This window comes from Formica exsecta, unplaced genomic scaffold (genome assembly GCF_003651465.1).
Source record: "Formica exsecta isolate Colony F162 unplaced genomic scaffold, ASM365146v1 scaffold2, whole genome shotgun sequence".
Classification (NCBI taxonomy): domain Eukaryota; kingdom Metazoa; phylum Arthropoda; class Insecta; order Hymenoptera; family Formicidae; genus Formica; species Formica exsecta.
The window spans coordinates 323,299-347,637 of record NW_021849297.1 but is presented as its reverse complement, the minus strand read 5'-3'; the positions used below and the strand labels follow the sequence as shown (position 1 = coordinate 347,637).

General features: G+C 43.4%; 1 protein-coding gene across 4 annotated transcripts in view; it reads left to right on the top strand.

The window, feature by feature from the left end:
- LOC115234269 (homeobox protein homothorax) overlaps positions 1-23,979 on the top strand; it is a 403,166-nt gene extending 379,187 nt beyond the window's left edge. For 2 of the 4 annotated variants that reach the window (XM_029805219.1, XM_029805217.1), the window contains 2 exons: positions 22,612-22,756; positions 23,090-23,979. In XM_029805219.1, the coding sequence (XP_029661079.1) occupies positions 22,612-22,754 (143 nt within the window). In that variant the 3' untranslated portion in view covers positions 22,755-22,756; positions 23,090-23,979. Of the gene's footprint in view, positions 1-22,590; positions 22,757-23,089 lie in introns of all 4 variants that reach the window. The other 2 variants (XM_029805218.1, XM_029805216.1) reach the window with 1 other exon arrangement.
- The last annotated feature ends 360 nt before the right edge of the window (positions 23,980-24,339 follow it).

Genomic DNA, 24,339 nt, shown 5'->3' with positions numbered 1-24,339 from the left:
CGTCGTGTATATTTGTACATTTGCAATATCCGTCGTTTCAAATCGAATTACTTCGCGATTCGATTATCGGTCATTCCACGCTCACGATGGAAATTTGAATTTCATTTCTCTCTTGCGTGTCTGATAAATATGATCGCTCACGACGATCGTTCTCTTTCGTGATTTAGAAAGTATTATTACAAAGTCTATTTTAATTTTGCGTGAATGGACGACAGAAAACTTGTACAACTGCCAAAACGGTTTTCAACAGAATCTTTCTGTGTAATTTTAATAGAAAATAAATCCTACTAAAATGTTTTTTGCACATAAAAAGAGTACATAATAAAGTAATCGTTTATCTTACAAGATATATGAAACATTTGCTATATATAAAAAAAAATTCTAAAATATATTTCGGTTTGTCTATAACACAGGATGCATTTATTTAATACATATGTTTCTCATGCGCGGAAATAAAGAACCTTGCTTACTTCCGTGAGAATAGATCAATACGATAAAACTGAAAATTCGACATCAAGGAAAGGTATTCCTTCGTCGAGTAATCTGTAAAGACGACGCGTTTACGAGGAGGGAATCACTTCGTTTGCAGTAAAAGGCGACAACAACGGACCTTCGTGTTTAGGGTGGAATCATTTTCTCTCTTTCTCTCTCTCTCTTTCTCTCCTTGTATCTTTTTCTCTTGCTTTCTCTCGGGTAGGGTTCAAGGGTTCCGTAGTGATTCGGATGATGGCGAGAGGGTTCTTTCGTGGAGTACAGGGTGGGCAGAGGTGGATAACGTCCCGGATAACGTTCGGATAACACTCGGATAACGGCGGGATAATTGGTAGCGGTGATCAGACCGAGTTTTACGATCAGGGAACATGCTCCCGCCGCCACAGTGGAAACTCCTCTCATTCTACTAGCCCGTGCCCTCCCACGACCCGTCTTTTTCTTACGTCCTTATCCGTGGCCGGCCGCGTCTTTGTCTCGCGTCGAGCGCCGCGGAAAAGATCGCCCGAGGAAAAGTTCGGCGAGGGTGGGCCGACTAAACGGTCGAAACATAGAAAGAGGAAACATAGAAAGAGAAAAAGAGAGAGAGAGAGAAAGAGAGATTCGCCTCGTATTTTTACGACTGGCCCCCTCATAAACACTCACTGAGTTACGGGTTGTTTGCTCTGCCGAAACTGGGCTTTAGGGGCGCTTTATCCGCCATTCACCATCTGAATGTATCCACGGAACTCGCTCTTTGGGATGGCAAGGAATAGCTTTCTTTTTTTCCGCACTTTTCTTCTCCTCTTTCTCTCTCTCTTTTTCTCGACGCACGCACTTTTCACGAACTTCTGCAAATGATGGCCCGCAGTTCGTTCTCGAGCTTTTGTACGCGGATAGAAGATGTATCGTGCACCAAAGTGCACTAAACGTCGAGTGCTTTGTGAGAATCTTTCCTGCGAGCACCATAAACGTCTCCGCATCAGGCTTTATTCAAACTCGCGAACGTGTTATCGATGTTGTAAGACGGTTCGTAGCGCAAGCTGATGGACCACGTTCGTCGCACAAAATCTTTGCGGAAAACAGAAAATTCTTTTCTGACCAGATTTTAAAAGCTTTACTTCAATTCTTTCTGTATATATCGAATAATAAACCGATATCTATTTCCGTCATTGAACGGTGTTTTATTTGCAATTAATTGTAAATTAGTGACATTGGTAATCGCGACACGTATACGCCGTCAACAAATTCGAGCAGTGGCTAAAGAGATAAGTGGGTTGACGGGGGGATCTCGTGGGTATCAAGGGACGAGGAGAACGAGAGGGAGTGAGAGAGAGAGAGAGGTTACCCAAACGTCGCCGTCCGCATCGGGTAAAGTGGAAACTCGTGTACGCCAGATTATCATCCCGAGTCAATCCTGATCACAGCTCCATCGTGCCACAAACAGGCGACCCACGACCTTTCCAGCCCTTCCGCCCGCCGATACCGCCGTCTTCGTTTTCTCGTCCGCTCCCTCCGCAACCAGGGAAACCAGTTTCGCCTAACCAGAAAGAGCGCACCTTTCGTGCTCGATTGAAATCGATGGCATTTCGCGAGAGCTCGCCGCGTCGCGTCCTTTCGTCCCGCTCGATTATCGCGGCCAAAGAATGACACGCGGGATATTTTCGCATGGACGGAAATGGACACGAAAAAAAGAAGAAGAAGACAGAGAGAGAGATAGAGAGAGAGAGAGAGAGAGAAAAAGAGAGAAAGAGAGAGGAATAGCTATCGTGAAGGTTCGAGTTCATATACCTCGCGACTTCGACTATTTTTCCAATTCCTCGGAGACCGGGACGATGTCCCTTCCCCGCCTGCTTCTTTCCTGCTCTCCATCGACGATCAGCAGTCCATTAAAGCTTAATAGCCGAAGCATTAGGCCCCAGGGCAGATTTTGTTCCAGCGGAAACGAGATAAATGTATCTTTCAAACGCTCCCGGTCCCCCGTGATCGGTGGCCGTACACGATAAAACCGTTATTCCTCCTTTGAACGATTACATTTTATACTATCAATCAAAACAGTTTCAGACATTTTAATTTTATCGATCATTAAATATAAATTTCAATTTTCATAAATTTCTTAATTCTTAATATCGAATTGAGTTTCATAATCAAGTTTCAATCTAAGTGCTTATTAAAATATCCTGCCATTTATTCAGAAAGTAAAGAGATATTAATAAGTACATACCTCTTATGAGACGCTAAAACATTTTATTTTTCTTACTTATTAAATTTCTCATTTCTCCTAAGCGAATCCGTCCATTAATTACGCAATAGTTCCGCGAGCAGACCACTGTCTGTTCGCACGTAGTCACGAATTACGCCGTGACTTTTCTCACGCAAGTCCCGCGAGAAATCGTATTAGGACGGAGTCACTTAATTCAGAATGCGTTTCAAGACGACGACAACAAGGTGCACGACTCGCAGGCATGCATATCCTGCTCGATGTGCTCCTCCGTGTCGAGCTAATGATGCGCGTCGGTCGGATCATCAATCATACTTTCATTACGTGGATCGCAGCTGCTCCATATTGACTCCGCGGCCCGCGGGGCATTATTATTATTCCGAGACGAAAGAAGCTCTCTGTGCGCGAGTAACGCGCTCCGCGAAGGAATTCTTGCTTATCGCCGATAACGGCTGCAAGAGCCATCGCAATCGGTGAATTTATGTGACTCACCTCGCTCTCTCCCTAACGATCCCGTATCTGCGGTTCGCGAGGAATGCAGGCGCGCGGATCTTTCCTCCTCGAGGAAATGCGTGGGTCGCGCGTGGCTGCTTGGTATTTCAATTTAATGCTCGAGCGTGTCCCACATTTCGCAAACACATAAAGTACGCGAACGCCTCCGATTTTCGCTGTAACTCCCATACCGATATTTTGATATCGATGAAAAGTATATCGCTGACACATTGAATTACTGATAATAACTTTTGCGATAATCAGTATACTCGCGTAGAAACTACAAGTAACAAAATCCTTTTGGTTCATATATTTTATCTCATGATGTAGCAATTTTTCTGCGTTGATGTATCAGAGCGAGAACCGGTTTATTACTAAAGATTAATATTGTTTGTCTCTTCTTAATCTGGGTACGAAATAGAATAAGATTAAAAATAAATTGACATTAATGCGTCATAGAATTTAGTATTCTAATCAGTCGCGACTCTTTTAACAAGTATCGTTAAAGTTCTACTAACAGCGTACATGTTTGAACGGAGTTACACGGATTAAAAATAAATTGACATTAATGCGTCATAGAATTTAGTATTCTAATCAGTCGCGACTCTTTTAAAGTTAAAGTTCTACTAACAGCGTATATGTTTGAACGGGGTTACACAATTATCCCTTATAGTAACACGAAACGATTCGCTGAAATTAGTATAAAATTAGTCGTGCGCGCGTGTACACAGGCAGTAAACCTTCGCACGCTACGTTTAACGCCGTCGTCGTTCCTAATGCGTCTCATAAAAGCCCGATCCCTTTTAAATCCTCTTTTCCCCCATTCAATCATACACGGCCGTGTGTCGCGTAGGCACTCGAACTATAAACTATAAACCCGCGGCGCATCGTTTTACGACGTACAAGCTGTCCCTCTCGCGCGAGATTCTATTAGGTTTATATCGCGCGGAGAAAACTTGTACCACACGCGGTTGTGCTCAAGATAGGAAAGATACACTCGGGTAATACACTTCTGAGAGCGCAGAAAGGATACGGTGCAAGATAATGTATTATCACTGGCATCTCGTAATGAAAATAATTTAATTGAAGAAGTACCGGGTGTGTATAACTTGCCTTATGCATACATTATGCGATGTATATGAGATCACGTCAAGCGATAATGTTTTTTGTTTCCGGTTTACTAATACGTATGCTTCATTAATCATATTGAAGCGCATTACTGTGAAATGTACGATGAAATATGGATTAAAAGATAAAGATCACGAGCAGAAATTATATTTTTGAAAATTAAGATATACGAAAATATCACGAAAGAAAATGAACTATTAATAAGAGGCAGCTTCATATGAAGAAAAATTTATCTAGTATAAAAAAAAAATCCAATTGCAATATTTCGAGAAGCAATATATATTACTCTCTTAAATTCTGCATTCTCGCGATAATAACTTTAATCCGCAGACATTGAAAAAAGAAATACTGAAAAAAAAACTACTTGGTATCCTTCTGATGGAACTCCGATACGGTGTGCTACACATATACATACGACGCTGTCTAACATATCAAGACTGTATATAGTTACAGCATCGGTAGAATCGTCGTCCCCTCACGTGCTACCAGAACGACGCAGTAAAAACGTAACAGCGGCACCGAAGTACTATAAAGCTGCGACCGTACGCTGCATTTCGTGACGATACCGCGATAAAAGGCATCGTGCCCACCTCCACAATACGGTAGCTGAGATATATTTGTCGAGCTTCTTTCGAGGATTCGTCCTGATCTAGAAGATAATCAGTATCGAGTTACTGCCAAATTAAAAATATCTGTGATAATGTCCAGTCTTTATATTATTTATTAAAATAAACCATATATGTCACATTACGTTTCTACTCGTGGATTGAATAAAATTTATCTCAGCGATGTTATAAACATAATTATGGAATAAATATTTTAATTTGCGCTCTCTCTGTACCTAGACGCAGTTTAATATAGCGAGATATTTGACATGGCGATACGCAATTAAGGAGCGAAACCACCGATGAAGCGGTTTCCCTTTGCAGTCGACATAAAGTATCCAATTACTACGCGGACAGTTAATCTCTCTGTGAGAGGACGTATGTACGTTTAGCCTCTACTGGCGAAAGACTGGTGGCCGCAACGATGACCGATCTATTCACTGATTTCTGTCGTGGCTCATTTCTGTGCGGCGCGAATAATTACTCTTTCCGAGTAACCGAGGTTTGCCATCGTCGTCGTCGTCGACGTTGTCCTCCTCCTCCTCCTCGTTGGCAATAAATGACTTCCCACGAATTGCCTCTTACTATAATCTCAATAAACATCGCTCATCCACGTGCGCTCACCTCCTCCGTTCTTTCGGCTTTACGAGTCGGCGTTTGCGTTAATTGTATGAGAGGATCTTGGAGAAAAGGCAGTCACGACGCGTATCCATCGGCGATGTCTTAATTGTCGGTTTTCGCTTATTATTCGCCTGCAAATCGAGTCCCGGGATCACGATGAGACAAGCGAGAGTTCATAGTCGTTGATCATCGCGTTCGAGTTGTTTTGTATTTTTGCCGTTCTTCGGCACACCACTTTCGCAACACATCATCTTTCTCGCAACATTCGAGGCCCTTTCTTCCCCGGTCGCTTTTATACTCGCGTAGAAACTACAAGTAACAAAATCCTTTTGGTTCATATATTTTATCTCATGATGTAGCAATTTTTCTGCGTTGATGTATCAGAGCGAGAACCGGTTTATTACTAAAGATTAATATTGTTTGTCTCTTCTTAATCTGGGTACGAAATAGAATAAGATTAAAAATAAATTGACATTAATGCGTCATAGAATTTAGTATTCTAATCAGTCGCGACTCTTTTAAAGTTAAAGTTCTACTAACAGCGTATATGTTTGAACGGGGTTACACAATTATCCCTTATAGTAACACGAAACGATTCGCTGAAATTAGTATAAAATTAGTCGTGCGCGCGTGTACACAGGCAGTAAACCTTCGCACGCTACGTTTAACGCCGTCGTCGTTCCTAATGCGTCTCATAAAAGCCCGATCCCTTTTAAATCCTCTTTTCCCCCATTCAATCATACACGGCCGTGTGTCGCGTAGGCACTCGAACTATAAACTATAAACCCGCGGCGCATCGTTTTACGACGTACAAGCTGTCCCTCTCGCGCGAGATTCTATTAGGTTTATATCGCGCGGAGAAAACTTGTACCACACGCGGTTGTGCTCAAGATAGGAAAGATACACTCGGGTAATACACTTCTGAGAGCGCAGAAAGGATACGGTGCAAGATAATGTATTATCACTGGCATCTCGTAATGAAAATAATTTAATTGAAGAAGTACCGGGTGTGTATAACTTGCCTTATGCATACATTATGCGATGTATATGAGATCACGTCAAGCGATAATGTTTTTTGTTTCCGGTTTACTAATACGTATGCTTCATTAATCATATTGAAGCGCATTACTGTGAAATGTACGATGAAATATGGATTAAAAGATAAAGATCACGAGCAGAAATTATATTTTTGAAAATTAAGATATACGAAAATATCACGAAAGAAAATGAACTATTAATAAGAGGGCAGCTTCATATGAAGAAAAATTTATCTAGTATAAAAAAAAAATCCAATTGCAATATTTCGAGAAGCAATATATATTACTCTCTTAAATTCTGCATTCTCGCGATAATAACTTTAATCCGCAGACATTGAAAAAAGAAATACTGAAAAAAAACTACTTGGTATCCTTCTGATGGAACTCCGATACGGTGTGCTACACATATACATACGACGCTGTCTAACATATCAAGACTGTATATAGTTACAGCATCGGTAGAATCGTCGTCCCCTCACGTGCTACCAGAACGACGCAGTAAAAACGTAACAGCGGCACCGAAGTACTATAAAGCTGCGACCGTACGCTGCATTTCGTGACGATACCGCGATAAAAGGCATCGTGCCCACCTCCACAATACGGTAGCTGAGATATATTTGTCGAGCTTCTTTCGAGGATTCGTCCTGATCTAGAAGATAATCAGTATCGAGTTACTGCCAAATTAAAAATATCTGTGATAATGTCCAGTCTTTATATTATTTATTAAAATAAACCATATATGTCACATTACGTTTCTACTCGTGGATTGAATAAAATTTATCTCAGCGATGTTATAAACATAATTATGGAATAAATATTTTAATTTGCGCTCTCTCTGTACCTAGACGCAGTTTAATATAGCGAGATATTTGACATGGCGATACGCAATTAAGGAGCGAAACCACCGATGAAGCGGTTTCCCTTTGCAGTCGACATAAAGTATCCAATTACTACGCGGACAGTTAATCTCTCTGTGAGAGGACGTATGTACGTTTAGCCTCTACTGGCGAAAGACTGGTGGCCGCAACGATGACCGATCTATTCACTGATTTCTGTCGTGGCTCATTTCTGTGCGGCGCGAATAATTACTCTTTCCGAGTAACCGAGGTTTGCCATCGTCGTCGTCGTCGACGTTGTCCTCCTCCTCCTCCTCGTTGGCAATAAATGACTTCCCACGAATTGCCTCTTACTATAATCTCAATAAACATCGCTCATCCACGTGCGCTCACCTCCTCCGTTCTTTCGGCTTTACGAGTCGGCGTTTGCGTTAATTGTATGAGAGGATCTTGGAGAAAAGGCAGTCACGACGCGTATCCATCGGCGATGTCTTAATTGTCGGTTTTCGCTTATTATTCGCCTGCAATCGAGTCCCGGGATCACGATGAGACAAGCGAGAGTTCATAGTCGTTGATCATCGCGTTCGAGTTGTTTTGTATTTTTGCCGTTCTTCGGCACACCACTTTCGCAACACATCATCTTTCTCGCAACATTCGAGGCCCTTTCTTCCCCGGTCGCTTTCGCGGAAGCTTGATTGTCATTTATGACAACCGCTTCGTCTTCCCATCAATCGGCGATTATACTTACAATCGGTTGTTTCGATATATTCTAGCTCACTCATTGGACACAGGTTTTTTCTTCGCGTATTTTTTTTTTTTTTTTAAATATGAGTAAAATAGAAATAATGTATCGATAAATTATATGTTCTTTCATGTATTAAGAAAAAATTATAGTCATATTTTTTAAAAATATTTTTGTCATACAAAATAACTCGAAACGCATCGAATATTGTGTCTAGTGATAAAGCACAGAAACGGACCCTACTTTCCTGCAGATCTAGTCGCGGATCATTCGTCACGCATTCGCCGAAAGGCTCGGCCTCGATAACGTCGCTTGGCCCCTTCGTCTCTCTCTTTCTATTTTCTTTCCTTCCCCTCTCCGATGGATATAACCACGTTGGTTTGCGGAACGCGCTATCTAGCTGCCGAAGGTCCCTTGGAGCAGAATCTCCGAAACGAGCTAAACCAAGCCAACATATAGCACATCCACTTCATCCCACTTGGCCGCTGTCCTTATCCCCCCCCGTCCCCCTCCTCGCGTCGATGCCGCTTCAACCCCCTTAGCCCGGTCTTTTTCAACCCCTCGTTCCCCTTAACGCTCCCTTTTTCGCCGTTCGTCGTGATCCTTCCTCCTCTGCTCAGCCACCGGATCGGCCAGCGTCGTCCCTTCCGCGAGGACCATCAATCAAGGTTGTCAATTTGTAATGGCGATTCTCTGTGTCCATCTCGGGGTGGGTCCAGACAGTCCACTCTCCACCTTTCTCCGTCTATCCTCGTACATCGGCGACCTCTCTGTTTCCTTCGTTTTCGCCCCCTTCTTGCCTCGCCATTTCGTATACGGCTAACTCTCTTTAAAAGAAGAGAGAGAGAGAGAAGGAGGATTGTGGATTCTAGCTGGACACCAGCCCGCTGTAAACGTTCCTGCTGGCACTGATGGGATATCGGCCGACGGAGAAAAAGAGAAAGCTCCGCCGTCGAGTTTAACGTCCCCCGTGGACCCTGGCGCGCTAAATAAAATGGATGTTCTGGGGTCGAGAATCGGGAGAAATTGTACGGTGGATCCCCTAAAATGTCACCGGAGGCGCCGACATGGACTGCTCGATGGTCGCTTCGACGCTGATGCGTTGAAACGCGTTCGATTTCGACCGATATCGTGAGATTCCGCCGAAATGGGTAGCCGCCCATTTGATCGCGACTCTTATTTATGCGAATTTTTCTTACTGAATTTTCCACCATTTCTGAGATCTTTCCATCTACGTTTTCTCTCTTCGGCGTATATTTAAAACCGTTTCTAAACCGATCAAATTACGCGATTATTATTTATACTGGAAATTTATACTTCCGGTATACTATAAACGAACAAACCGCGCGACTGATTTATCTGACAGCTTCCCAACTGCGCGTAATTCGTTTAAACGCAAACTCGATCGTACTGTTGGAAGCCGGAACGACCGAAGGAAAGTCTGAGCTGAAAGGAGGAGCAGGATGAACGAGCTCGTTCGAGCGGCCCAAGTAGAGACGATTTCTTCCCTCGTCGTGTCCCCATCGACCGTCGCCGAGGTCTTTTTTTCTCTACGTTTCGCGTCACGTAGACGTGATATAGAGTTACTTAGAGAGCCGATCCCCCGCGCATTACGGCCCTAACGTTTGAAAGGTGCCGGAACGGGTCCTCATACGACATAGATCATACGTTAATTGAAATGGGGTGCATGCGCGCCAGTCGTCGAATACAAACGACCGACTTATAGAAATGTTATTATTTGCTGCCGTACAGCACTATGGGGAGAGCATAACCAGGACACGGCCGGGCTTAACTGAGGAAATTGCGTTCCGTTCGTTCGTATCAACGTTTCGTTGAGCTCGGCGCGTAATTCGCTCGATGGAAATCCTATCAAATTGGTCCTTTTTACTGCAAATCAAGAAACATTGCCAATAGGAAATAGTAAACATTTACGGCATTATTATATATTTTACGTGGCACAATAAAAATATAGCTACAGTATATTATTATTATATACATATAATTACACAAGTATGCTATCTATGTGCATATGTAACTGTAAATATCATTTACATTACACCATTCGTGTTCGTTTATTTTCTTCGTTTATATAATCCAATATGCGGAGTCCTAGTATTAGATATAGTATATTATTATCAAGAGATTAATAATACGAAGTAACAATAACGATCTTTAATAGAGCCCATTGTACTCGCGTAATTACGAAGCGCCAGAAACTGCCGGCGGTATCGCGAGCTGCTAATAATTGGCCGAATGTAACAATAACTCCGCGGCCGCCTCCCCTAACTGCCGAACTTTGATCCATTCCATGTAAACGAACCTAGGGTCCATTTCTCGTTACGCATAGCCAGGTATATATGTGTATATATATTATATATATAAATTGGCATGAGGGCGGGAGTCGCTCGGACACGGAAATGAAGTCTTGGACGGTCACGATCGGTATGAAAAGATAAGGTCCGAGTTCTCGAGGGCGCTGGACAACGCCCTTTCTCCCTCGCTCTTCGAACCTCTTTCTCTCTCTTTCTCTCTCTCTCTCTCTCTCTTGTTCTCTCTCGTATACGCTTTCCACTCCACCAGCGAGATTTTTCATGGCGTGGATCGCGTCCGGTGTATCAAGCCATACCCAGAAGGCCTGGAGCTTCCACGTAGCACGAAGGGTAGCCCTATCTTATCGGCGTAGCCATAATAGCCTGTTCTATCTCATCTCCAGTCTCGTTGACCGTTTGCCCCTAGACCACTTTCGCCATCAAGGCTTTACCACGGTAATGGCGACCAGGAAGAAACCTGGTTGGCATCGCCACTCCGGCCGAACGCCATGGAAGAAGCAAAAGATCGGTATCGTGAAAACGCATCGGCCATATTCGCTGGACTGTTAAATAGTTTTAGCGAGCAACGAATTCAAGTTGTTCAAAATGCGGGGATTGTGCACCTCGTTTCTCCGAAATTAAATCGTTTGTCAATTATATTTTATTTCAGCGTTCATCGCTGGAATAAGTAACGGAAGTCAATAAAAAATAGTCGTACGTTTGGAATGTAAAATTCATAAGTAATGCATTAAATTAAATTGCGAATCCATAGAATGATTTCTCTTTTCGTTAACTTGACGTACGTTATAGGCATGCGTGAATTGCGTGAGAATCTGCAGCGCGGTAATCAATCGCGCGTTGCGGTAAAAGCCAGGTCGCAGAGTGCAATGCATTAACGAGTCTGATGGACTATTCAATCGAACGTAGCCGCGGATCGTAGGCCCGAATCGGGTCCGCTGCAACAAGCTTGATAAAGGCCGTTATGTAAAATGTGCATCGTGTCTCGGAGCGCTCAGACTCGTGCGAGACTACTCTTCGTTTCAGAGAGACGCGCTTAAGAAAAGATAGGAAGTTCAGCGCAGGAGGAACATATTGACGAAGTTGACTAGCTATTAAGTATCTTTATCGCCCATCGGCCGGAGGTTCCGCGCCCGCGCGCCGTGAAATAAAGTTGTCTGTAAAGTGCATTTCATCTCTGCTTCGAGCGCCCGAGTTGGCCAGGGTTCTATTAAGGAATGGCACGCTAAGTAATTACACTAGTGCGATATCGGTTCTGAGATCGATCCTACCCGGAAAAAGTCGAGGAGAATCGTTACCCACGATGGATTATATTGCGCGTTTAGAGGAGACGAAACGGAGGTTCCCACCGTGCGACATTTAAACGACTAGTCAGCCACCACCGCGCGCCACCGACGCTTATTTATGTCTGTCGTAAGGAGAGACACTTCCGACATTTGTGGTCCTCATAACCTCTGTTTATTGACACTGTTAAGAATGGTTCCTATAATCCGGATCACACTTTAGGCTGGACGCGCCGTATCGTTAAAATGAAGAGCAGGTGCGAGTTTAATAGTTTTGTACTAAATTTTAATAATGACACATATTGTGTACGTGTGTTTTGTCTGCTGCTACTGCTGTTACTTTTATAGATTGTTGCGTTTATAATTTCTAGAACAATTTATCGACTTGAGGATTTAATAATTTGCATATACATAGAGGAAGCTTTCTTATCGTCTAGCATTCGCACAAACTGTAAAAATTCAGGTAGATGTAATATTCCAGATATGATTAATATCTCATAATAATTGTTAATAATTAATAATAATAGCTCGTAATCGCTAATATTTTATTACATTAGTATTGACAAAAAATGAATTTGACCACGCATCGATCGTCGTTATTGTTTTTTTTTTGTGCTCGAAGTAGATCGCAAAACGGAGACAGCGATGTAGTAGATTCGCTTACATTACGGTAGCCCGATTATCATAATTTATAGCCTATGGATTAATTAAAATATCTAAATACGTCGTACGTATATATAAAAGACGCGATAATATATACTTCTATAAAGAGATTCTTCTTAATTCCTTATGCTTCGTATCTTATAAATATTAAGTGGTTTATGGACAGTGCGAGCAACATTCTTGCTCTTTCATCGTTCGGTCATTAATTATTTATCGCGTCAACTAAGGAGGCAGTCAGCCGCGAGCGCTCATCAGGTTTTATCGGGAAGACTAGGCGGGTTTAGCGAATCGCGGTACAACGCGCGTCGCGCTGACAGAAATTTATGTCAATTCGCGGGGGCATCGGCGCGCCACGGAAGGGCGGGAGGGGGAAAATCGAGGCTGAAGAACTGGGTTAAAATATGCCAACGCCGCTGCGAACCCGAAGAGTGGGGCAAATTAATTTCGGCTTGTCACAAGGACGATCATCCATAAATGCAATAGCTTCTTTGTCCTCCTCGCCGCTTCGTATATCCTCCCCCTCCTCCTCCCTTTGTTCCCTCCCCGATCCGTCGACCAGCATCTAGCGAGTCGGTCATTAATTATTTATCGCGTCAACTAAGGAGGCAGTCAGCCGCGAGCGCTCATCAGGTTTTATCGGGAAGACTAGGCGGGTTTAGCGAATCGCGGTACAACGCGCGTCGCGCTGACAGAAATTTATGTCAATTCGCGGGGGCATCGGCGCGCCACGGAAGGGCGGGAGGGGGAAAATCGAGGCTGAAGAACTGGGTTAAAATATGCCAACGCCGCTGCGAACCCGAAGAGTGGGGCAAATTAATTTCGGCTTGTCACAAGGACGATCATCCATAAATGCAATAGCTTCTTTGTCCTCCTCGCCGCTTCGTATATCCTCCCCCTCCTCCTCCCTTTGTTCCCTCCCCGATCCGTCGACCAGCATCTAGCGAGAAAAAAAAGCTACCTCGCAATAATCGTGATTTATGTATTCATTACCGGACCAGTACTTCGACGCGGCTCTCGTTTGCACTATTTTCAATTGTCGGCGCGCAATATTTTCGCTCCTCGATGTGCGATTCCGCGGTTTGTTTCCAATTTCGGAGCGCTTTTCGACAGTGCGCATTATTGCGCGACATTCCGGTCGTCGGTCATTCTCCGAATAGCTATTGCGATTCACAATTAGTACGAGTCATTCTTTGTTTGAGTACGAATTTTTCCATTTCCATCTTTTAACCACCGAACAGCGATCCTCTTGAATCTCGTGAAGCTCGCGTGAATTTTATGGCAGCGATTAAGATAGCTTACGTAAATCATTATTATCCAAAGAAGAGAGGAAAAGAGGTCATAGAGTAGATTTTACGCACGGATGAATTTCGCTATTCAACGTGTCACGCGGCGAGCATTCGCGCGAGCCGCTTTTTGCCCGCTTGATCCCCCACCGATGATTTTCGTTGCCAACGTTTCCTGGACGTTTCGCGGATGAGATATACCCGTGCCTCGTAGCGGCAGCTGGACCGATCGATGTCCGCGCACGGTTAGTGGATATCCGAGTAGAGCGAGCAGAGAACGTCGGAAAGAACCGAAACGACCGGGCGAGCGGGGTGGACGTTAGGAAAGGGAAGTTGCTTGCTGGAGACAGCGGAAGAAAAATAGCGGAAGTCATCGACCTCCGAGGGGCTATATATCAGAGAGGGTCGCGGGAGGGTGGAAGAGGGGCCCGGGCGTACGTTGTATGCGAGCACTCTCGTGTACGCGCACGGATATCGCTTCTGTATGCGGATAAGTGGAAAAGGTAAAAGGGGGCGAGTTTTGGTGCGATTCGCGAAGTGTACCACAGCGAGAGGAATGAGAACGAAGGCGATGAAGAACTAGGAGAACGTAAAGGATATAGGAGGCGCGCGGGAGGTGTAGTAGTCGAGGAGATGGTACGAAATCTAGGATAGTAGTCCTACCGTTTTATCATCTAACCGGGAGGCGAGGACAACGACAATGTCGGTGGTAGTAGTGGTAGTAATTTCGTTCCTTTCCACTCTCGTTCGCTCCTTCGCGCTGGCTAGGTTTATCTTAAATGAGACTCCCGTAGGGCTTAACTCGGCTTGCCGAGGTTATTTCGAGGTGCCTTTTACTCGCACGTCCGGATATATCTCTGATTGATTAAATTCCTACAATTACGTCGCGTCGTATATCACGGCACCGATTCATCCAGGCGTTGAACAAAACCCAGACTCGGACAACGAGACGCGCCAAGATTGCCCTTCGTTGGTGATTTTGCGTCAGCGATGCGTTTCAGGTTCCATTGTGGTAGACGATCTACTGACAGCGGCAGCCCAACATTGAAATGATAAGATTAAAATCAAACTCCGAATAAAAAGGCAAAAGAGCCACGCGCAGTTTTTTGGGCGCAAAGGTATATAATTTAAACCAAAAAATAAATTAAAAAAATTAGAGAATTTCTTTAATTACATGATTCGCGAATGGCGGACGTTTCGGCCCTTTTTTTGGCCATCATCAGCGCAAATAGTACTAAATTAAACTATAAACGGTATACATAAAAAATCTTAATCAATTAAAGCGCAGAGTTACATGGTAACCAACGGTAGAAGGCGTAATCCCTCATGTCGCTCCAAAGGCAAAACCATTCTCCATGTAGTCCATGTTATTTCGGGGCAGAAACCTCGATTCATTAAGCATGAATCCACGAACATGATGATACGTTAATAATTGTGTCTGTAATTTGCGCGGAATGGTTTGTGTCAAAAACCGAAAGAGAGAGAATTTTAAGTTGTAAGAGCCTTACTTTTATATCTTTTTGATAAGATTAATTTTACAATAATATATGCTATCATGATTGCCAAGTCCTGGAAAGAGTCACAAATTTATTATATGTATGATATTTTTTATGATATTAATACAATACACATAGAATAAGATTAATCATATTTTGTATCACAGTCTCTCTCTCTCTCTCTCTCTCTCTCTTTCTTTCTCTCTGTCTTTCTCTGCAGTATTTTATCATACATTATAAACATATCGCATTAATATCAAATTATAAAATCTCCGCACAAATCCAGATTTAAGCGATATTATTTCGTACTTTAATATGAGCTCATATGCATTATATTTCTATTATTATTGTCGTCATTATTATTATATTTGACATTGGCGCGCATAGATATAACGTCAGAAGTATACAATGTAAATTACGGCACGCGCGCTTTGACAATGCGACGTAAATTCAAATAAGCGATGCGCAACAATGCCAAACGATTTCCGCAATTGTTGCCATTACCGTTTTAATCATAGCATTTACGATCACACCGATCTCAACAATGGTAACGCAGCCGAATCGGCGGAGATACATTGTTATTATGTCACAATACAACGACGCAACGACACCGATATTATTTTCCGGCTCGACGACATTATCTGCAATCACAGTCGAAATGAACAATGCGTGGAAACGAGGAGAAACGCTCGCGGATAAAATGAGAGAGTCCGTAAAGAGTTCGTACAGAGAAAAAAAAAAAGACAAAGATGAAGCGTGGATAGCAAATAAGAGCCGTACGGAGTAAACGAGATAGAAAGAAATAGAGAAATAGGGGAAATATCGGGAGTAGGAGATCAGACAGCAGCCGGGCGGATGAGTTATTAGATCCGGCGTATCCGGTATTGCGTCGCGGATGACCAATAGTTTCATCGAGGGATTGTTGAAGGTTCCGGAGCACATTTCCGACTTCCGCCTAGCGAATCGTCCTTCCGCCCGTCTCCCTCTCACTTCTTCGTCTTCTTCTCGTCGTCGTCGTCGTCGTCGTCGTCGTCGTGGTCCCGTCGCCAGCTCTCGGAATCCGCTGTTGCGAGATATAAGAGCTCGAAGCTAGTCGCGGAAAAACGAGAGAGAAAGAAAGGCAGGACTTGGATTCTTTTGACGTCGCCACTAACCATGACGATCCCTCGCGTTTCTTTCTTTCTCACTCCATCTCGTTTCACCGTCTGCTCGTCCAGAGGGTAGTTTGGCTCTCGAAGGATATTGCCGCCCTCGTAGAAGCGTCTTCACAACGATACCGACCGTCGTACGTTCTCGTTCCGCACTTCACAAGGAACGTTCGGGGCTTCCGGACACGTCGCTACTGTTTCGAGAAATGCCATTAGAGTAATAGGATGGACGTAAGACCGTGTATTTCGCTCTCTCGGTGTCGGCTGCGTGGAGAGGTTTTACGCGGATGTATTGATCGATACTTAGACGACGATATTTTCGTGCATTTACTTCCTCGTGTACCGGATGTGTCTAACATTTCTCTATCTTTCCCTTTCTCTCTTACATTATTCTTTTCTTCATATCCTCTGCAAAAATAATTATTTTATAAATTTAAAATGGGTATCAACAGAGTATACATTCATATATTAATTTGCGAAAATGGAAAATATTTTTCATATTTTTTGTACTTTTCTTATCACTATTTATATTGTTGTACATAAACTTTATCCTACTTATTTTCTGCACTTACTATTAATTATTCTCTTCATTTCTGTTTTTAGTTGTTAGCCTACATATCCGATTTTTTCTTAATTTACTCGAAGTAATCTTTTTAGCTTATATGATATTATATTACTAGTTTATAAATTGCACAAGAGAGAGGTTCGCATGTTCGATTATTGCTTGCTATGAGAAAATACACAAGGCTCGAAATGTGCAGGAATAAAATCTTCTCAAAGCTGTTTTAACGGTATTATCATACTGTGCTTATTTTACCGATAAAATATTTGCATTTTGCATATATTCAAGCTGGGCACTTGCATCCGATGTAATGGAGCACGATAACGCGCACAGCATGACATATTCGAAGAACATTTAATCGAGAATATCTGATCGAAAGGTGGGAACGCTACGCTGATCGGTATAATTAAATTAATAAGCATCACGGAATGAATATCCGCGAAGTGTTACGAGTTGTCAGATTCATGAAAGTGAAACCCGACAATTTGCCCGACCCGGTTTAACCGGCTAATCCTTCGCGCTCCCGGTATGCCGCAGCTTCCAAGTATTTCTTCGTGGACCTTTTCGTCGAGCACTTTAGTGCTCCGTGCCTGGTCGCTAATTAAGTCGTCAATTCCGGGTGGATCGTTGGGAGGGCGAGGTGGAACTTAGGTGCTTCCTTTAAATCTTGAGTGGAAGTTCGTACTATACTCGGCCACGGTGAACTCCGGAAACTGATGGTTGTTACTTAGACTGCTCATATCTATCATGGTTTCCTTCGCTCCCTCCCTCACAGACGTCCTTGCTACTTCATCTCTCTCTCTCTCTCTCTTCCTTCTTCTCTTCATCCCTCTCGCCGCGCTCGTTCGCGGTTTTAGCACCCTCCTCCGCGAAAGCTCCTGGAAACTCTGTCAGTAACGTTAGGTCAGGTTATACCGAGCCCGCCGGTGAGGAGGAGAACTCTGCTTGAACTCCGACGGAACTCTGGACGGAAACTCGGCGTGAACACTCGGCGTGTCGTCGCCAACTAAGTTGGGGAGCGCCACCCACTAACCTCGGTAAGGATTCCTCGCTTGTCTAGGAGGCACCGGTGGCAGCCAGAAAGTCTCGACCACCTTACACGCCTCCGTTACCTTCGGCCCCGATCCTCCTACCGCTATGAACGCGCGAACCAGGCATTCAGCCAGGCCGCAACCATAAGTTACTACTAATGTTGTTCCCGTGTTCCGCAGCCAAATTCATCGGAAGAAACGGCTGCCCAATCTTGCAAAACTCCAGCGATCTTTTATTAAACCCTTTGATTATTAAGCATAAATCGTAATGTAATTTTTATATAAATTCAACTGTATTCTGTTGGCCATTTTTTTAGACGGACTTTAAATTATGATTCTTTGACATCATACTTGATGTGTGAGCGACGATTTCGAAAAATCTTAGAAACATTTTAAGCTTCGTATAAATTTCAATATAATAATATTGGAATATCACGTAAACGTATTCTCTTACGAGATACTTCGTTCTTGAGCTTTTACTTATTTTCTTCTCCCATTTCGAAGGAAGCGTAGCTTCGTCTCGCAACCAAACTTCGACGTTCCACTACCTCGAATGAGTCTGTCGCGAAAGTTTAATTAGATCCACCTTGAGGCAATTCCAAGCCCTTCTGCCATCGGTCGCCGCGGTAGCAAGTTAATGAGTCGGTAGCAAATTTCATTCAGTTACGAAGATAGTGCTTTTAATGAGTCTGAGGAAATACTCAAACTATCGCTTCGTTCGGTTACTATAAAATTTGATCAATTTTGCTACGTGGATAATAAAAGAATCAAATGTTCCGTTATAAATCTTTTTTCTGGAGATATCTTTCTTTTTAGTATATATTCGGTATAATTTTAACTGACAATTAAATATATAGCTATAAACTTTGCGCCAACAAAATGAAACGTACTCAAACGTATTTCATTTTATTTCCAACCATTACCGAAGCGACAAAGACTCTAAAAGCTAATTTCACCGTGAACGGAATATCTTCTTTTTTTTCAGAACTTAACCGTATGACGATTAACGGTCTCATTTTCCACCGTATCCCGCGGCGAATTCGCTTAAGTAAATTACCAGTGTCATAGGGTAGATACTGTCGGCTTCCTAGCCATCCCACGTGACGACAAGCGGGGACGGATGCCAAGGGGGGTAGCTTTGTGGATTTACACGATACCGAAATACAAGCGGCGAACCAACCTCGACCGGGGAACTTTATTGCATTACGCCATGCGGCGTTTTTCCTGTCGTCGTGCGGTCTCGTTGCACCATGGGCTCTAACCTCATCGAATTGACCCTCTACTTCGGCTTAGTCCGGGGACAGAAATAACGTACTTCGTCCTGCGGCATCCGGCCCGCGTCGGAGAATCAACGAATTCCCCGGATGGCTCTGAAGAGCCGCGCGAGGATTCCCGACGCCGTAAGAACGACGATTAAGGCGGTGATAATAGCCGGCGATAATTCGCCTTTGTTAATTAAAGCGTAACGAGGCGATAGCTCAAAGGTTTCATATAGTGGATCCGGCTACGCGATCTTCATCTTTGATCCTCCGCAATGCGACTCATGATTTATTCACAGGAAATTCCTGGGACGCTTTTATAGATCCCGATTTTATCTTGAAGCAAACTCGACGGGGATTTCTTTTATTATTGTACGAGACTCAGAGAGGTTTCACCTCTCTCTTCTTTCCTCTTCTCACCGTTATCTTTTTAACATTTAAATATCGCACGTTTAAATACTGCAACAGTTATTCGTGTCTTTTTATTGTATCATAAGAGTTGTATTTAAATCATTCGAATTAAATTAAACTTACGTATCTAACTCGACATATTTCCGAGAATATTCAATTACATAATGTATATTAATATATCGCTATATGGCTCATATTCGCGTTGCGAAACAGCCTTTTATCGCACAAAAATAATTGACTTAATCTAATCGAATTCAATCGCATCCTGTTTGCAAAGACTTCGCAATTTGCCTGCGAATAGAAAGCGACGACTTCGCGAGAAGAATCCTCGCGGGTAATAGCGATTACCTTCCCTCCCCTCCTCCCTTTGGCCGCTCTACCCGATCAAGTCCCCCGTTTCTCCGGTCGACGTTGCAGCGTTGCAAAGAGAAGAGCGATTCCTTAATTTCCCATATTGTGGCTCGTCCCGGCTATCCCAGGACGCCCCGCTGCGTTATAGCGCGGTTTAATCACACTACAAGCGCGCATCCCTCGTTAGCGGGATATCGTACCCGCGGTGGCTATAATATGAGGCTACATTCCACGCGGCGGATACGCCGCGAGTGAGATACGGGCATGCCGTGCAAGACATTTCCACCGTTCGCGAGCGACGTCTGGGGCCCGCCGTTGCGGAATCGGTAATAACCTTTTGACATCTCCTCGCTGAGAAACGGGGAACGAATCGGCGCCGTCGCGCTTTACGCCGATTATATATCGGTATTATAGCCGGCATTTCTCGACGAGCGGGATATTATGCAACACAACGCCTGTTTCGAATAAGCCTCTCATTCCGAGGCGATTTTCTAATCAACGATGATAACTCGACCTTTTCATCACAAATCGAAGATTTCGAAGTATTATTGATTGATTTCTTTTACATAAAAGTTGTCCAATTATTTTATCTTTTTTGTTACATACCTATAATCTTTACTAAAGGAAAAATACAGAAAGCTTGAGATAGTAATAAAATATAAAGAGAATAGAATCATATTTTTCATATGCAAAGAAGTTGATTTTTTTTTTTTAAAGTTATATATCTTGATAAGTAGGATGATATAGCATTCTTTGTGTATCCAAACCTATTATCTCCACGTTTTTCGGAGGACAGCGGTTTGGGATGTGTCGTCGAAAACATTCGTGGATTCCTCGCGATGTCGCTGGATCTATAATGATCCTTCGTGCTTACCGAATAGGAAACCAAGGAGGGATGGGGAGAGCAACTATATCGAAGAGCATCGCGGTTGAAAAACACTCCTAAGGAAACCGGAGAAGGGCGGAGAGGGGGGGACGCTCGCAATAATTGTGATTTACGATTCGGTCGTTGGCAAAGTAAAGCGCGGCGAGTTCGTTTGAAACGGTAGCGACGCATTTCGCGGGGCAGAAGAACTTGTCGGCGGGATCGGGATGGATGGAGAAAAAGGCGACGACGGGGTACGGCGAGCGAAAAAGGGAGGGAAGAGGCGAGATCCGCGGGCTTCCTGCTTTTTGACAAATCGCTGATGGAAAATCCAGCGAATCGTGGGAAATCGCGATATACGATGCCACCGGCACGTCGGCTGGTCCCGCGTATCTGTGAGAATAGTCCCAACGGTAGCGGGAGCCTTAATTGGCACTCTTTTCCGCGACCTCCCGGAACCAACGGCTTAATTAGCAAAGCTCGTAATTCTGCGCTACGCACAGGAACACAGGGAGACCGGTTCTTTATTAACGTTAAATATACCCACGCTGTTGCTGACCGATATAACGGCGCGCACCTGATGATTCGCTAGACTTTAAAAGGAATAGTGATCTCTCGTGATCTCTCGTTTCCAATCTACAGAAACATTCCCGGCGGTTTGTAACGTCGTTTAAAGATTACGCGCAGTTGATTACGTAGAGTTTGATAAGTCCTCAGTGACTAAGTGTACGCAATATCGGGGGATGCAGGTTGGATTTTAGCATAAGAAAGGCTTAGCGAAGCATTTCACAATGGCACATTGAGCCCTCGCGCGTTGGATCTCAGCAACACTCGTTTATCCGTCTCGTTCTCTCCATCTTTATCTCGCTCGTATCTGGTTGCGCGTGTATTGGCGTAGAGGGTAGGACGCAATCAGTGCCCTTGATTTATCGTAGCAATATACATTAAGATACCGACATTAAAACTAGGGGAGTCTCCCGTGGATTCCGAGGCTCCATTACCGCTTAGAATAGAGAGAGGCGAGCTGTCGTCACGTTGCATCGAGATGCTTGGGCGAGATTGAATTCTCAGCTGCGCTTGATCCGTTCGACATTTCTAAAATTAATGGCGATCGGTTACTTGTGCCTGGAGGAACGTATCTCTTCTTGCTCATTAGCAATCGCGAAAGCCGCAACAGTCTATTTACATTTGCAAACAACCGGATGCATATCAACATTATCAATAATGAAAACAATATTGTCATAATTGCATGTATATATTCCAGCTAGCATTTGATAAATAATTCGAAATTGTTATAAAAAGGCACACGTATGTAACATACACATACACTATATAACATGTACACATCGATACCGTCAATGTCACGAAGAAGCTCTTATAAATGTTAGCCGTATTAATTAATATTTAAAAATTATTTTAATATATTTCTTTCAAAAAAATTATTTCTTCTTCATCACGCTGAGCGAAAAGGCGAGCCGAAACGGCTCGCCGAGAGCAATCTGAGCTTACGATACATATAAGTCTTCGGAGTTATCAGAGACGTGATCGTGACTTTGGCGAATCGTATCACACAGCTCCGCCGCGCCCCTCGACGCGCGCTCCTCTCGATCTCCCTCATTCTACCTCTTTGTGAGGGGGACCGAGTATCGAGTGGTCATCGAATTCTCGAGTTCCTCGAGAACTTTGGAAAGGGTCGCGGCGAGCTTGTCCAGTACCCGCCTGCCAATTACGGAACAGAGATCTAACCGTAGTAACGTGTAGTGTTTCCACCATTGTCTGCAGGACCGAGCGGGGCATATAGTCCGGACGCGACGATGGGCTACATGATGGACGGACAGACGGCCAGCATGATGCACCGGCCGCCCGGTGATCCTACCTTCCATAATCAGTACCATTACCCGGAGTACTATGGACATCACATATAAAGGTTTGTATTGTACAGATGCTGCGAATGTAATCGTCACTTCGATCGGTCTCGCATTAGAATACAGTATTCGTCCTGATGGACCAGCTTGTAGCCTTACAGGCTACACAGAGATAATGGCAGCTAATTGTGTAATGAAATTTTATTTTTATCATCGTACAATTTATATATTTATGTAAAATATTCTCATCTTACATAAAAAATATGTTAATATATCAGAATTATAAAAGAGTGAAGTAGATTGTTAATTTTTTAAAAACATGTGTATCTATATCTTTTTAATATTGTCAAGTAATCGTGCGTTAGATTGAGAATCGCCAATGTTGCGTGTTTCAGAAGTATTTGCAAGACGAAACGGACGGTGGAATGACAGTTCTAGTGACATGAGAAGCGTGACGGGCCTACCGTGTTCCGGCTGGCGTAAACCAGAATCGGAGGACAATGACGATCAGTTGATCGCTAGAACCATTTCTTGCCACGCCGCACGTCGAAATCCGTGACGCTCGGGTGCTCGGGAATGAGAGAAGACACGAGAGAAAGGGAAAGGGGTAAAGGAGCGAGATTCCCGGTTGAAGGAGGAAAGACGTGGCGGGTGAAACGCCGCGGGAGGCCAACGAGAAGAAGATCGTAGAACCGTCGAAGGAAGAGAGACGGTTATACGAGATCGAGTGAAGTAGCTGCGGAAGCGGCGACGCGGAAGGACACGGGGAGAATGAAGCCGCGACTTGGCCTGGAGAATGACGCGGTGAAATTCATGTGATTGTTCTTTGTACAAATATCGCGGTGTAATATTGTAGTGATTGAAGAATTTAAATGTTAAATTTTAATACGGTCGCGATCGAGATATATTAATAAAATATAAGTGATATATAGGCAATTTAGCGGGCATGTACATTAATTAAAGAGCTAAACCCCCGGTGCTCGCACGGAATAGGGAGTATGTTCAAGTGCACAGACGATGCAAAGGAAGTATAAAAAGAAAGAGAGAATTTACCAAGAAAAAAGAGTGGAAGTGTATACATATATATATACATATGTATATATATTTTTATATGTATGTATCTATGTAATATATATGCATATATATATAATACATACATATATATATATACAATATGTATATATATAGTATAAATAAATATAAATAGCGAGATACAAAAAATGAGTAGAGAAAGAAAACAAGATTATTAAACGACACGATGGAGATGTTTAAAGATATATAAAAAGAAAATGGATGCGCAAACAACGGAGGAAAATTAGACCGAATGATATCGACGCGTGTGCCGGACTCGAGCGTCGAACATTCAACTGCATATATATATATATATGTATATGAAAAAAACGTGTGGCCCCGGTTGTAATATAAGTCGAGCGTTGTAGTTGGACTGGGACGATTATCACGATATATTGCCGACGCGTACTAGGCAGGAGAAAATTTCCGCGCAAATCGAGAGAGGAGAGCGGGAGATGCGAGTGGCGCGAGTGAGAGAATATACGCGAGATAAACGTACTGAGGGATTCTAGATATAAATAAAAAACGGAAGATATAGATAACAGTGAGAAAGAGAGAAAGGAAGGGAGAAAGG